The sequence below is a fragment of the Colletotrichum godetiae genome, assembly GCF_030913485.1.
Source record: "Colletotrichum godetiae strain CBS 193.32 chromosome Unknown BDP55scaffold_23, whole genome shotgun sequence".
Taxonomy (NCBI): Eukaryota; Fungi; Ascomycota; class Sordariomycetes; order Glomerellales; family Glomerellaceae; genus Colletotrichum; species Colletotrichum godetiae.
The window spans coordinates 243,107-253,358 of NW_026851271.1; the positions used below are offsets into that span (position 1 = coordinate 243,107).

At 55.1% G+C, this 10,252-nt stretch overlaps 5 protein-coding genes across 5 annotated transcripts; 3 read left to right on the top strand and 2 right to left on the bottom strand.

Moving 5' to 3' along the window:
- The first annotated feature begins 10 nt into the window (after nt 1-10).
- On the top strand, nt 11-1,601 carry BDP55DRAFT_665418 (BAR domain-containing protein). Its single transcript, XM_060575031.1, has 7 exons — nt 11-144; nt 249-299; nt 356-401; nt 478-551; nt 620-767; nt 828-886; nt 939-1,601. Exons 1-7 carry the CDS (start codon nt 132-134, stop codon nt 1,331-1,333), a joined length of 786 nt encoding a protein of 261 aa, XP_060428943.1. The 5' UTR covers nt 11-131; the 3' UTR covers nt 1,334-1,601.
- BDP55DRAFT_665424 (Dcp1-like decapping family protein) lies at nt 1,602-3,036 on the bottom strand. Its single transcript, XM_060575032.1, has one exon. The coding sequence runs from the start codon at nt 2,620-2,622 to the stop codon at nt 1,852-1,854; it is 771 nt and encodes a 256-aa protein (XP_060428944.1). The 5' UTR covers nt 2,623-3,036; the 3' UTR covers nt 1,602-1,851.
- A 520-nt stretch (nt 3,037-3,556) lies between these two features.
- BDP55DRAFT_164639 (type II inositol-1,4,5-trisphosphate 5-phosphatase) lies at nt 3,557-6,886 on the top strand. Its single transcript, XM_060565719.1, has one exon. The coding sequence runs from the start codon at nt 3,661-3,663 to the stop codon at nt 6,766-6,768; it is 3,108 nt and encodes a 1,035-aa protein (XP_060428945.1). The 5' UTR covers nt 3,557-3,660; the 3' UTR covers nt 6,769-6,886.
- Nucleotides 6,887-7,184: 298 nt separating this feature from the next.
- BDP55DRAFT_632588 (Tannase/feruloyl esterase) lies at nt 7,185-8,822 on the top strand (the record flags this gene model as incomplete). Its single annotated transcript, XM_060572446.1, has 1 exon — nt 7,185-8,822. One exon carries the CDS (start codon nt 7,185-7,187, stop codon nt 8,820-8,822), a length of 1,638 nt encoding a protein of 545 aa, XP_060428946.1.
- Nucleotides 8,823-8,931: 109 nt separating this feature from the next.
- Nucleotides 8,932-10,061, bottom strand: BDP55DRAFT_553215 (methyltransferase domain-containing protein; the record flags this gene model as incomplete). Its single annotated transcript, XM_060569269.1, has 6 exons — nt 8,932-8,983; nt 9,051-9,470; nt 9,522-9,659; nt 9,746-9,783; nt 9,838-9,875; nt 9,938-10,061. 6 exons carry the CDS (start codon nt 10,059-10,061, stop codon nt 8,932-8,934), a joined length of 810 nt encoding a protein of 269 aa, XP_060428947.1.
- Between the last annotated feature and the right edge of the window lie 191 nt (nt 10,062-10,252).

Genomic DNA, 10,252 nt, shown 5'->3' on the forward strand with positions numbered 1-10,252 from the left:
TACCCGCCGAAACCACCGAGTGATCAGTTCACACACTACATCGCACGCTCAAGCATTATACTGCCTCTTGAATTTTTACTCCGAATCCTAGCACCGAGTACGAATAGGAAACACACAGCAAGACAGCCAAGATGTCGTGGGCAGGTACGACTTGGGAGAGAGAGTCTCAGATGACCCCTCCTCGGCGCAAGCTGGGCGAGGTAACGGAGCACCACGACCAAGAATCTAGGCTGATGGACTGGCTACAGGATTCAAGAAGAATGTCAACCGCGCGACGACGCAGGTGATGATGAAGACTGGTGAGCCCTTTCTGCCCAACCAGCAGTCACAAATACGGAGGTTCTGATCTTGGCAGGTCATGTGGAGAAGACCAACGACCGCGACTACGAGGTGGAAGAGAGGTGGGCTGCACCCCGTCCCTAGGGCCGAGATACCCGACGAAATCAAAACAAAAAAAATACTGAGACTTCTTGGCAGACGATTCAGAACCATGGAGACGGCTTCCTTACGGTTGCAGAAGGAGGCAAAGGGCTACTTGGATTCATTGCGAGGTGTGTTGGAGGTCTCCTGCTACCGCCCCCCCTGCCAAGGATGAGAGTGGGCTAACTCCGGTTTCCAGCCATGACTGCTTCCCAGATGCGCATTGCCGAGACGATAGACGCCTTTTACGGAGACTCTGGAGCGAAGGATGGCGTGAGCAGAAGTTACAAGCAGGCGGTGGAGGACCTTGATGCCGAGACCATCAAGGCGCTGGACGGTCCTTACCAGTACGATTATTCTTTGCCCGACATCTTGGCTACCGGGCGTATCAACTAATACTCGCCTAGACAAACCGTCCTCGAGCCTATCTCACGCTTCTGCGCCTATTTCCCAGACGTAAATGAATGTCGGTATAAACCGGACTACACTCCAACATAAAGTTGCTGACCCATCCCCAGGTATCAAGAAGCGCGGCCATAAGCTCCTTGACTACGATGCCCTACGTGCCAAGGTCAAGAAGCTCGTCGAGAAGCCCGACAAGGACGTGACCAAGCTGCCCCGCGCGGAAAAGGAGATGGAGATGGCCAAGGCCGCCTACGAGCAGCTCAACGAGCAGCTGTCGTCAGAACTGCCCCAGCTCATCGACCTCCGCGTGCCGTATCTCGACCCCACCTTTGAGGCCCTCGTCAAGATCCAGCTGCGCTTCTGCGCCGAAGCGTACAGTCGCATGGCGCAGGTGCAGCAGTACCTAGACGCGGATACGAGAGAACAGTATGCCCAGGGCCAGCTGGATCAGCGCGTCGAGCAAGTACTGCAGGAGATTCGCGAGCTCAGCATCAGTGGCACGGTATGAGCGATGCGATTTCTGTTTGGTCGCTTTTGACGTTTAAATATGGGTGATTGGGTTTCACTCAAAGAGTCTGCTGGTAATGGGAGGGGAGTTTTTACACGAGCATGGTCTAGGAAGGGGTTGAGGCTTTTGGGGACCGTAATAGAAAAGACACGCAGCCCCCTAGACTTTGCGAGTCACGATGGAGGGTTCTTGGGAAGAATCACCAAGTCCCATGACGACTTTGCATTCATGTATGAAAAATGACTTTCTTTTCTTTCTTAATCAAGGGTATCATTGGTTCAACCGTTGCGCTCTCCGGAGCGTCCCCCTTTTGTCCTAAGTAGATATTTCGTGCACTTCATTCTTTGCCATCCTCGACTTCATCTTCAGCAACATCATCAGCGTCTTTGAAGAGACTCCATCTTGGTACCACGCAAGCAAATCTTTGCCATTCTCCACACATCAGACGCCTCCGCAAAGCCCCATCCCCTCACCGAGGACTCCCGCGCCCTGATCCCCGCAGCATACACCACGGGTTCCTAGCCCTGGAGCCCATTCTGCGCGCCAAACAGGTCACTCAAGCTCAGCTTCCGGCCAATGGCCTGCATCGCGGGGCCCAGCTCCTCTTCCTGTACGGCACCGCCCGCGCCACCGTGACCACCTGCACCGCCTCCGGGACCGCCGAAGCCAGCAACGGCGTTCTGCTCCTCGGCGAGGCGGACGAGTTTGAGCGTCTCGGAGATGAGGGCCGAGTTCATAACGCGTGTGTCCTCTTTATCTGCGTGGATCCAGATGCCCATGACTTTATTCGTGCCCTCTGCCGCTTCTTCGGGGGTGCCCCGCAGCCGAAAGATGTAAATCTCATCCATGACTTCAAAGTCGTCCACCTCGCTCAGATCGAGAATCACATTTTCCAACCCGCGACGGTTCAACACAAAGATACACGCCCTCGGAGTCGGCGCCGCGCCGGGGACGGGGTCCTGCATGCAGAGGAAATACGTCCCCTCAATGCCTGTCTTGTCCCAGCCCGGGAGCGTGGGGTTGAAGGTGTAGACGACGGCGTTGGCGGCGATGGAGAGAGTTGAGTTTATGGAGGGGAGGTAGCGGCGGAGGACGGAGAGGTTGAGGTCGGTGTTTGTGCGGTTGAAGAGGGCTGGGTTCGGGTCCGGGACGGGGTGGGAGTCGATGTAGTGCGCCGCGTCGGATTCGTAGTCGGATTGGACGGGCCGGGGGCCGGTGGTTGGGTTTCCTTGGGTTGAGGAGTGGTGGGCGTGGCCGCCGCCTCGTCGGCGGGGGGTTGAGCGGGACATTTGTGGTGGTGGTGATGTGTGCCCGTTGTGTGGTGTTGATGTAGTGTGTGGTATTGCTACAAGGCTGCGCGCTCGGTGCCGGGCTGGTACTTCTCTATGATCGTGGCGTCGGACTAAGCGCTAGTGAAGGTCGGCAAGAGCTGTCGTGGTAAGGGAGCAGGTGTGTATCTTGGAGTTCAAGGTCGTGTTGTTGTCAATGGGAGGTGAGAGGTGAAGCTTGGCTCTTTCGGAGGAAGGAGGTGCACACCGGATGAGGTCAGTGTGCGAGGTGGATCTCTCTCCAGGCCGTAGGTGCCTTATCGGCTTATCGAGACCTTATCACGATAAAGCAACCGAGACTACCCCGCCAATCCCAGCGCTGTGGCAGTGCAGAACTGCAGAGGGGTCCCCTAGCAACCCCCCTGTCAATTCCAGGTGAACGATGCACGTCACCGGTCTTGCGACCCAGAAACGAGGCGTCCGACGACGGCAATCTGTCGATGAGAGATCCCGGCGACAATCCCTTCCCCAGTCCCTTTCTCCCTTTCTCTGCCTACACCATACCTGGTACTGGGATACTTTTGCAACATCTACCTAATCAACTTCTTTCAGTGACTTCAAGACTGTTCAGATCTCGTTTCTTCTCCTCCTTTTCACCCCTCTAGTATCCTCTCTACTCCGGCTCGTCCGTACTTTTCAAGGGCCTCCAAGTTGCAACCATCATCCAGGCCATTCCTCTGGCTTCTCCGGCTCCCTCTCGCTGCCGCCAACTCTGCGCATAACTGAAGCCATCCTGGTCCGTGACCTCACTTACGACGACTCGTAGCCACGCCCAAAATACGAACATCATGCGCCGGGCCACGCCGGACTGATCGACGACAACAACGCACACCAAAGCAGAGGACCCTGGACCGGCCTCTTGTCTCACCCCTCTCAGCCGCCGCCGCCGCCAACGCCGCCGCCCGACCCCGTCAAATAATACCCCCTAGAGCTCCCTGTCTCTAGTCCCTTACCTTTCGAAACTACGACTCCACGCTCGCATCTCAGCAGCAGCAGCGCATGGCTTCGCCTTCCGCGATGGCGCCCCCCTCCGAGACCATCCCCTCCACGACCTCAGACCCCGTCGACGTCGACCTCGCATCTACGCCGCACTCCCTTGCCCGTGCTGTGTACGCCCGTCGAGCAGAGTACGTACGGCCACACCGGATCCGGGTCAAGATTGGGACATGGAATGTGGCTGCGTGTCCCGGCACCGACAAGGACTTGGCGAGCTGGTTTGTTGACGGGTATGGCCTCGACACTACGCTCTCGAGGCTCAACGTCTCCGATCACGATACAATAGAGACGGATCCCCCACCGGCTACTAAGGATACAGCCACGGATGCAACTGAAGAACATGACCCAAATGCCTCGGTGCACTTGGTCGGAGGCGACAAGGTTGGACTGTATGTGTTGGGCTTGCAGGAGATTGTCGACCTGAACATGGCGAGGGACTACATGAACCGCATGGCATCCGACCAAGGACCCATGAAGAAGTGGAAAGAAGCTTTAGAAGAAGCCATGCCGGATGGATACGAGCTCGTTGCCGCAGAGCAAATGTCCGGTCTGCTGCTATTGGCCTATGCTTCCCCCGAGGTAGCGCCAACAGTCAGCAACGTGAGTACAGTCTCTGTCGGGACGGGCCTCTTCGGATACCTAGGGAACAAGGGAGCTGTTACTACGCGGATGCTGCTCGGGGAGACGACCCGCATGGTCTTTGTCAACTGCCACCTGGCTAGCGGCGCGGAGCAGACGTACCTTGACCGGAGGTTGTGGGACGTCGGGCAGATCTTAACACGGACGCAGTTTGACCCGATCAACCTTGCTGGAGAGAACGATGCTGAGCCGGAGAAGATTGGCGACGAGGACTTTGCCTTCTGGGTGGGTGACTTGAACTTCCGCGTGGATGGACTGCCCGGTAATGATATCCGGCGCTTACTTCAACTTCACACACGCGGGGAGTACGATCTGGATAAAAGGGGACGCAAGGTCATCGCCGGCGAGGAGGTTCTGGTGGTCAAGAGCGCAAAGAAGAGTGACTACACAGATGACGACACCTCAACAATTGAAACGACATTGTCATCGGAGGCTAGTTTCGATGATTCGTCAAGCTCACTGCCAGATCCCGACGACTTTTTGCCCGACCCGGGCGACGATCCTGCGTCGTTGCAAGCAACCTTGGACTCTCTTCTACCACATGACCAGCTAAGGAGAATAATCAAGGAGAAGAAGGCCTTTCACGATGGCTGGCGCGAAGGGCCAATCACTTTCCTGCCGTCATACAAGTACGACGTCGGGACCATCAGTCTCTTTGACTCGAGCGAGAAACAAAGAGCCCCGAGTTGGTGCGATCGCATTCTTTACAGAACAAGAAAGGACCGAGAGGAGTATGAACAAAAGGTCAAGGAACTCGAGGAGGCAAAGAAAAAGGACGAGGAGATGACGGCGCGGGGTATCGACCATGCGACTGACGACGACGACGTCCTTTTCAGCTATGACCCGGATGCGGACGGTGAGGAGGTGCCTACCGGCGAAGCTGGCCTCGATTACGATGAATACGAAGAAGATGATAACGAACCAGAGGAGGTTGTCACGAAAGAAGGGTTCACGGATAGGATACAGCTTGACATCTACACCTCACACCAGCGGATCATCTCTTCAGATCACAAACCCATCATCTCCATCTTCACGCTCGACTACGACGCGGTGGTGCCGGATCTCAAGGCCAAAGTCCATGCTGAAGTTGCAAAGGAGTTGGACCGCGCCGAGAACGAGGGACGGCCTCTCATCACTGTCATTCTCGACAACCCTGACATGCAGGCCAAGGGCGAGGATGGTATGGATCTTGGTGAAGCCGTAGACTTTGGAGATGTTGCCTACCGCTGCAAGCACACTGCGACACTGACAATCGCAAACACTGGGAGAGTGCCGGCAAAGTTTGCTTTTGTCGAGAAACCCACGATTGAGGAGGATTCCGGGGCCTCAAGTCCACCAGCCTGGCTGAGCTCATCCTTCAAACGGACAGCCGCTGACGACAGTGGCGAAGAGTCGCCAAATTTGGGCGACGATGTCACCTTGGAACCGGGCGAGACAGTCAGTGGTGTTCTGGAGATATACGTCAGCGACATTTCTCACGTTCGAGCCCTCAACGACGGCCGCTCATCTCTCGAGGACATCTTGGTTCTGCGGGTGGAAGACGGCAGGGATCACTTCATTCCAGTTCGGGCTTCCTGGCTCCCGACGTGTTTCGGTCGCTCAATAGACGAACTCATTCGCATCCCCGATGGAGGCATTCGGGCTTTCATGAAATCGCGGGAAGGCAAGACCTCCGGCTCCATCCCGTATGACCTCGACGTCCGCTGCGCTGCCCCCAAAGAGCTCTTTAAGCTCACAGAAGCTGTCGAGGTGATGATGCTACGCGCCATCGCGGAAGCAAACATGATTGAGGAGCATGTCATCCCGGCCGACAAGCCTGGCTGGCCCTTTGACGAGACTGCATGGCTGTTCAAAGACAAAGAGTCCCGTGAAAACCAGATTGTCGCATTGATTGAGGCACTAGACAATGACCAAGCCCTCGTCGAGGCGCTCCCCGTCGAAGTCCCATCGCTCTACCGCCTAGAAGTACTCGCCGAAGTCCTCCTTCTCTTCCTCAGCGGACTAACCGACGGTATCATCACCGCAGCCCTCTGGGCCAAGATCGAAGTAGCTATCCCTCACCTGGCCGCGGCTGCAGCACGGTCACCACCCGAAGTCGAAGACGATAAGACCGCGGTGCTAGACATCCTCGCCACGGCACCGAACCACAATATCGCCTTTGTTTTCCTCACAGCGACGCTGTCCAAGGTCGTCGCGGAGATGGCACCCATCTCGCGGTCCGAGGTCGAGGCACTGACGATGCAGAAGCCCAATCGGCGCAGTCTCAGCTTCAGACGCCTTACGGGTGGCAACGCTGCTGCTGAGGCTGCGTTGGCGAGACGGCGTCTTCGAGAGCGGAGAGTTGGCGAGGTGTTTGGCAAGGCTGTGTGTCGGGTGGGGTTGCCTGCCAAGGATAAGGAGAGGAAGGCTGTTGAGGAGAAGATGAGGGGGGCTTTGGAGATTTTTGTAAGGAGGCCGCTTGAGGATGGCTAAAGGCTGGGTGTTTGGGGGGTTGCTTTATTTTTGCAAACGATAGACGTAGACGAATAATACCTGTTGGCATATCACTACATCTTTACCGTGTTCTGTTTACAAATTGCTTTAGACCACCTCGTAGGGTAAAGCTCTACTCGATTCCTACTCACTGACGATCTTTTACGGAGTGGTCACGATCATCTACGGAGTAGTCCTTAGACGAATATCAACAGGGATTTAGGGGGCTATTGACTCGGACTATGCGCGGACCCCGCGACTCCAAAGTCAACGTCTTCTACTCCTCATCGCTTAAACATACGAGTACGAGGTACGAAGTTAGCGAGCCAGCATTTAATTGTATATCAAGTGTCGTTCATTACACTCATGATCTGCTGCACTTCGGCTTCACCATACCGACGGTGTCAATATTCAAGATGGTCGCTTCAATCATGCTAGCCGGCTTCACCTTAGCCACCGCAGTTCACGCCGTCACGAAGCCCTGCTTACCAACTTCATTCTCCTTCCCTCGACTCGAAGGCCTCATAAATCACTCCACCACCGCAAAACCCTTCATAAACTTCACCCAAAACTCAGGATGGAAACCCGAAGCAGCACTCGTACCCTCCGAAGGCGTGTCAGCATGTAACGTCACCGTCTCCTACACCCGCCCCAACTCAGAGTCCCTCATCACAGTCCACATCTGGCTCCCCCTCCAAGACGCCTATAATGCCCGGTTCCTGGGCATCGGTGGCGGCGGGTGGCTGGCGGGCGAGATCGGCGACGATGTGATGGCTGCGTACACCGCGTCAGGATACGCTGTCGCTGCTACGGATGGAGGGTACGAACATAACCCGTACTCGACGGCAGACTCGTGGCTCTTCAAGGATGGGAAACCGAATCTCGAAGCGCTGGAGAACTTTGCGTATAGGGGGTTACATGAGATGACGCTCATTGGGAAACACATTGCGGAAGAGTACTATGGCAAGAGGCCCGAGTTTTCGTACTGGAGCGGGTGTTCCACTGGCGGGAGGCAGGGTCTTGCGATGGCGCAGCGGTTTCCGGAGGCGTACGACGGGATTTTGGTGGGTTGTCCTGCGGTGAGTTTTCCGGGGTTGTTGATGGGGATGTTTTGGCCGCAGGTTGTGATGAACGAGCTTGGTGTGTATCCTTCGGCTTGCGAGATGGAGACTATTCGGAAAGCTGCGATTGAGGCTTGTGATGAGGTGGATGGGGTCAAGGATGGAGTTATTGCGAGGGATGATTTGTGTGTGGTTGAGCCGAGGATTGTGCTTGGGAGGGAGTCTGAGTGTGATGGGGTGAAGGAGGGGGTTTCGGAGGAAGCGGCTGTTGTTGCTGAGGCGCTATTGAAGGGACCTGTTGATGAGGAGGGGGGGAGTTTGTTTCCAGGTTCGACGGTGGGGACTGCGGCGACGGGGCTGATGGCGTTGGGGAATATTGTTTGTGACGGGGGGAAGTGTCGTGGGAGACCGTTTACGATTGCTACGGATTGGATTCGGTTGTTGTTGATGAAGGATGCTCAGTATGATCCGGCGAATATGACCAGGCAGGAGTTTGCGAGGTTGTTCAAGGAGACGGTGGAAGAGTTTGGAGACATGATTGGGAGTGATAACCCTGATCTGGGGGCATTCAGGGAGGCTGGGGGGAAGATGATTGCGTGGCATTCTATCAATGATGAAGCTATCACGATTAATGCCATGAGGCGGTATCACGACAAGGTCGTCGAGGTTGATGGGGGTAGGGGAGGAGGAGTTGAGCCGGCAGAGTATTTGAGGTTCTTTGAGGTACCTGGAACTACGCATTGTGCGGCGCCCAAGGGGACTGGGTTTCCTTTGAGGGCTTTGGACGCTTTGAGGCGGTGGGTTGAGGAGGGGGTTGCACCGGAGAAGTTGGATGCTATTGTCATGGGACTGGCCGAGGGGGAGGCGGCGGAGAGCAAGGCTCCTTTCTGCAAGTTTCCCTTGGTGGCGAAGGCGGTTGGGAGTGAGTGGACTTGTGTTGAGCGTCAGAAGACTGCGAAGACTGAAGAGAAGAGGGAAAAGGATGAGTTGTGAACTTCACCCTGGGCCTAGAAGACACCACAGTTTGTAAATTTTCGTTGCCACTTGTAAATACCACAGACATGACATTCAAACCAAGGCAAGGAAAACTACACAGGTGATATCAAACATCCTGCGCCTCCTCCTTTTTAGGCTTCTGGCCGTACACAACGTCGCTACATAGATAGTCAGTAAACCGCTTACTGACATGTACACACATCTTTCAAGAGAGCCACGACTTACTAGTGATACCACGCGTGTACCTTGCCTGACTTCAGCTCCGTACGGACTTGGGAGCACAGGACCAGGACTTCTTCCTTTGTCCAAGCAAGACCTCCACAGAGCAACTTGAGTGAGAACCCCTCGAGCCCCTCGAGTAGTTGAATCAAGTTACACATCCCAAGGTCCCTGAGATGTGCGTCCTTGGGCCAGGGACCGTTGGGGATCTTGAAGGGCTCGTGACGAATGTTGATGAGGTTGGTGTTTTCTCGAACCAGGGCTTCGAGCTTGGGGCCGATTTGGGCATCGCGTCCGAATACCTTGCATGCGTCCATGAAGGTATCGGCCCAGCGCTGGATAGCGGTTCCCTCGAGCGTCCCGTCATCGCTGTGGAGCATGAAGCTCCAATCCTGGAACTCGGCCCATCCACCGGGATTTAAGTTCCTAAGTGAAGGATTAGCAAGGCTAGAATGGGTTAGAAACATGGGGACTTACTGAGACACTCTCTTGACGTAGGTTGGCCAGTCGGCCAGAGACCCTGACAGGTATCGACTGAAGATGAAGTCGTATTTGTTTTGCCCAACCCACTCGCTCTCGACGTCGTCAATTTCGAACTTGACGTTTGGCGGAACCCTGTTGCGGCCAATTCTTAGTGAACCATTCTGTCTCCGATATGTACTGACACCTTTGTATCAGTACTGAGCTGTCAATAAACATACCACTTCGGCTGGATAGCGCTCAGATCGTTGCCAATGATCTAGTCAAGTCTTAGCACTCGGTCTTGATATAAGTGAAGTCAATACCATCGGACTTCGGCATTAGGGAAAAAGTCTCCCATCTCAATGGACCCTAGAAGTGTAAGTAGACGGCCCATAGGGAGCGGTGGTAAAAAGCTCAATATTAAAACGTACAGATGCCAGTTCCAGTGCCAACGTCCAAAACGCGATGCAGCTTTGCTCCGTCGACAGGCGCGAGGAATAGTTTGTTGCCGATGGTTTTGACCATCAATGTGTGCACCAAATCGAGGCGGTCCATTTCATCCTGGACCCAGACTTTTAATCCCATACATGGATATCGGAGTCAAGAACGCGTTCAAACCTCGTCATTGGGGAAGTGGTAAGCTACGTCCAGTCGAGCTGTTAGAATCAAGGTGAAGACTAGGCTGTTCGCTCTCCAAAGCAACACGAAGGCTGCCTTGACATACCTCCAGCACGGAATGCATGATA

Bases quoted from the DNA above. Each gene is read 5' to 3' on its own strand.
- BDP55DRAFT_665418 (XM_060575031.1), top strand. The intron at 402-477 runs GTGGGCTGCACC...ACTTCTTGGCAG, and splicing joins GACTACGAGGTGGAAGAGAG to ACGATTCAGAACCATGGAGA. The intron at 768-827 runs GTACGATTATTC...ATACTCGCCTAG, and splicing joins GCGCTGGACGGTCCTTACCA to ACAAACCGTCCTCGAGCCTA.
- BDP55DRAFT_164639 (XM_060565719.1), top strand. From the start codon at position 3,661: ATGGCTTCGCCTTCCGCGATGGCGCCCCCCTCCGAGACCATCCCCTCC.
- BDP55DRAFT_665424 (XM_060575032.1), bottom strand. From the start codon at position 2,622: ATGTCCCGCTCAACCCCCCGCCGACGAGGCGGCGGCCACGCCCACCAC.